This window comes from Galeopterus variegatus, unplaced genomic scaffold, assembly GCF_000696425.1.
Source record: "Galeopterus variegatus unplaced genomic scaffold, G_variegatus-3.0.2 Scaffold9037, whole genome shotgun sequence".
Taxonomy (NCBI): Eukaryota; Metazoa; Chordata; class Mammalia; order Dermoptera; family Cynocephalidae; genus Galeopterus; species Galeopterus variegatus.
In genome coordinates this window covers 40,138-43,757 of record NW_007735148.1, presented here as the reverse complement: position 1 = coordinate 43,757, position 3,620 = coordinate 40,138, and the positions used below count along the sequence as shown (strand labels likewise).

The 3,620-nt window shown below is 39.5% G+C and overlaps 1 protein-coding gene across 1 annotated transcript in view; it reads right to left on the bottom strand.

Annotated features, from left to right (window-relative positions):
* LOC103608982 (dynein heavy chain 8, axonemal-like) overlaps positions 1–3,620 on the bottom strand; it is a gene marked incomplete at its 3' end in the record, with an annotated part of 78,611 nt that overhangs the window by 36,880 nt on the left and 38,111 nt on the right. Inside the window, exon 13 of the mRNA XM_008593363.1 lies at positions 461–534. Coding sequence (XP_008591585.1) covers positions 461–534 — 74 coding nt within the window. The remainder of the gene's footprint in view (positions 1–460; positions 535–3,620) is intronic.

Sequence of the window (3,620 nt, the reverse complement as noted above, 5' to 3'; positions counted from 1 at the left end):
CCATATTTAAAAATAACATCCTCAAATATTTCTTATTTGCCTCAAACTATTCACTAATGAAAAATGAAAGCCTGCTTTGAACTGAAAACTGAAATCTAACTGTTTCAATCTGTAATTTCTTAAGTACTATCTATTAATATTGATCATGAAATTCCAAGACTGCTAAAACTGTGAATCAGAAGGTGTATCTTCCAAATTGTAAGAAAAAACCAGTGCAATTAAAAGAGTATATACTATCAAAAACAGAACAAGCTTTCCACGGAGGTGTCAAGAAAAAACTAGCTTTAGGTTTAAAATTCACAGGTAATCAAAGGTTGAATATTTGTACATAAACAAAAACAGAAAATAAGGACTGAGCATCACAGGAAGAACGCTTCACCCATCATTGTGGCGATCCTAGGTAGACCCGATGGTCAGAGAATAATGGCAAAAACACTGCAATAGAGTAGCTGTTACATACCTGCTGCATGGACATCTGAATCAGCTTTCGAGCATGTACTTCTTGTCCTTGCCCCATTGAGATAGTTCTACATTCTGTAACATAGGAGAAGGTTCATGATGATGAACTGTAAACTTTATGATAAGATTGGTATGAAAAATTAATTTCTGAATGGTCATGGCCTTCCTCCTCCATCGCTTCTAAGAGGGAGACTTTGCAGTTCGAACAGGCCTGACCTTTGGTTGTGTTGATCAGAGAAGTGCCTGGAGCAGAAACCTGGAGGCATGGCCTGGAAAGGTAGGGAACAGGGAGAGAGTGCAAAAGGTACAAGGCTGGGTTTTTGGAGAGCTTGGAGTTCTTCAGAGACAATGAGGAGAGGCAGCTGATGATGGTGGGAGACTGATGATGGGAGAGGTAGCTATTGTGCTTTCATAAGTATTTAGAGTGAAAAAGGATTTTTAAGTTTTGCTCTATGTTTTGATTAGAATCCTCCTTTGGTGATATGCTTCAGCAAAGATTTAACTTTCTCTTTATTCCTTTTAGATACCAGGCTCACAGTGTTTCCTGTTTGTTTTAGTTTTGTTTGTACTTTTGTCCATTTTTCTGAGATGAAACTCAAGGCAGCTCAGCTCTATGAGGGCAACATTCAGGGGCAACTGTCTAAGACCCATTTTTCAGCTGCTCCTCAGACTTAAGTCACACCTTGGAACTGAATGAATGCAAAGAGAAAGTGGAGACCATGCCAGGGTGAGAAGTGTCATAATTCCAGGGAGAATATACCATTTAGGACCAGATGTCCCAGGCACAGAACCTCATGTCTGCTCTGTCATATGAATTCACTAAATAATAGAAGTCTGAGAATTGTGCTTGTGAAACTGCAATTGGAGATTAACTTTTCAGCACACCTTGGTGGCTCTGGATTATCTTGACTTTTACAAGCATGATCTCAGCATGAGCAGAGGAGGTCAAAGGAGTGTGGTTCACATTGTGAACCAGTGTATGTTGTAGGAAACTGCTGGTAGAGGCTACAAGTGACTGGAGACTTCATGGGGTGGGAAGGGAATTATGTCAGGAACAGAGAAACTGTCAGGACACACCATTTAGACAGCATCATGTAGTTAATGGCTAGATACTCTGTGAGGTTCTGCAGGGCACAAAATTAGGGATTACTCATGGACTTACAGTCACAGGGAGAGATTTTGCAATGGGTGCCTGACAAAAGAAGAAAGAACACGGCTTGGAGAATCAGGAATTACAATAGGCCAAGTCCAATAGGGGCAGGTGGCTATCCAAGTGATGGGTTGAGAGGAGATTTAGGGGCATCCCTTCAAAAAATATCAAGAATCTGACCACTTCTCAACATCTCCCTGGTCCAAGTGACTACCACCTCTGGTCTGGATTTTTGCAACAACCTCCTAAGCAGTGACACCCCCCACTCCCACTCTTGGCTATTCTTCCTACAGCAGCAGGGGGATTCTGTCAAACCCTAAGTCTGTTACGCCCATCCTTTGCTCAGAACCATCTATGGCTTCCCATTTCATTCAGAGAAAAATCCAAAATCTAGTCCAAAGTACTTACATACAGCCTGTAAGGCCCTACACAATCAGCACCCTTCCCCCATCACACTCAACACACATGCACACACACAACTTTTTCTTATCTCATCACTCCTCCTCGCCCCCATACATTCACTTTTCTCCAGCCACACTGGCCTCTTCCCCAGGCACACCCCAGCCTGTTGATGTCCCCCTACCTGAAATGCATTTCCCTCAGAGTCCACTGACTCCCTCCCTTCGCATCTCAGGTCTTTCTCACATTATCAGCAAGGCCTTCTCTGACCATCCTATCTAAAACAGCACACCTGCCTTTTACCTACTTCTTCTTAGCATATTCTACACTTTTCTTCTTAGCACATTATATAATCACTTGTTTATCCATTATTGTTTGTTCTATCCCCAGACTAGAATGTCAGCTCCACAAGATAAAGGACAGAAAGACCATGGTGGCTAACCCAGCACCCAGACAGTGCATGCGTAATATTTTCTTAAACCTTTTTAACTGAGATATAATTCACATATCATAAAATTTACTCCTTTATAGTGTATAATTAAATGGTTTTAAAAGATATGCATAGAATCACTACTACTACCTAATCCCAGAACATTTTCAGCAACCCAAAAAGAAACCCCATACCCACTGGCAGTCACTCTCCATTTTCCCCTCCACCCAGCAATCACTAAGCTGCTTTCTGTCTCTATTCTAGACATTTCATACAAATGAAATAATACAATATGTGGCCTTTTGTGTCTTTCTTTTCATTAGCAAGATGTTTTCAAGGTTCATCCGTATTGTAGATTACACAACTTCATTCCTTTTTATGGCTGAGTAAGAGTCCATTACGTGTATATGCCATATTTTGTTTATCTGCTCATTAGTCAGTAAACATTTAGATTGTTTCCACTTTTGGGCTAGCATAAACAATGCTACTATGAACATTTTGTGTGGAAGTTTATTTTCATTTTTTTGTATAAATACCTAAGAATTGATTTGCTGGGTCATATGGTAACGCTATCTTTAGTATTTTGAGGAACCGCCAGACTGTTTTCCAAAGCAGCTGCACCATTTTACATTCCCACCAGCAATGTATGAAGGTTCTAATTTTTTCACATCCTTCCAACACTCGCTAACGTCCCCCTTTCTGATTACAGCTGTCTTAGTATAAGTGAAGTAGTAGCTCACTGTGGTTTTGATTTGCATTTCCCTCATTAGGGAATGATGTTGAGTATCTTTTCATGTGCTTATTTGCATATCTTCTTTGGAGAAATGTCTATTCAAGCCCTTTGCTCATTTTCCAGTTGGTTAATTTGACTCTTTATTGTTGAATTGTAAGAGTTCTTTATATATTCTGAACACCAGACCCTTATCAGATAAATGATTTGCAAATGTTCTCTCTCATTTTGTAGGTTGTCCTTTAATGGTGTCCTCTGAAGCACAAAATTTTGTACTTTTCATGAAGTCTAATTTATTCATTTTCTCTTTTGTTACTTAAGTTTTTGGTGTCATATCTAGAAAACTATTGCCTAATCCAAAATCACAAAGATTTACTCTTATGTTTTCTTCTAAGAATTATAGTTTTCCTGCTTACATTTATGTCTCTGACTCATTTTGAGTTGACTTTTTT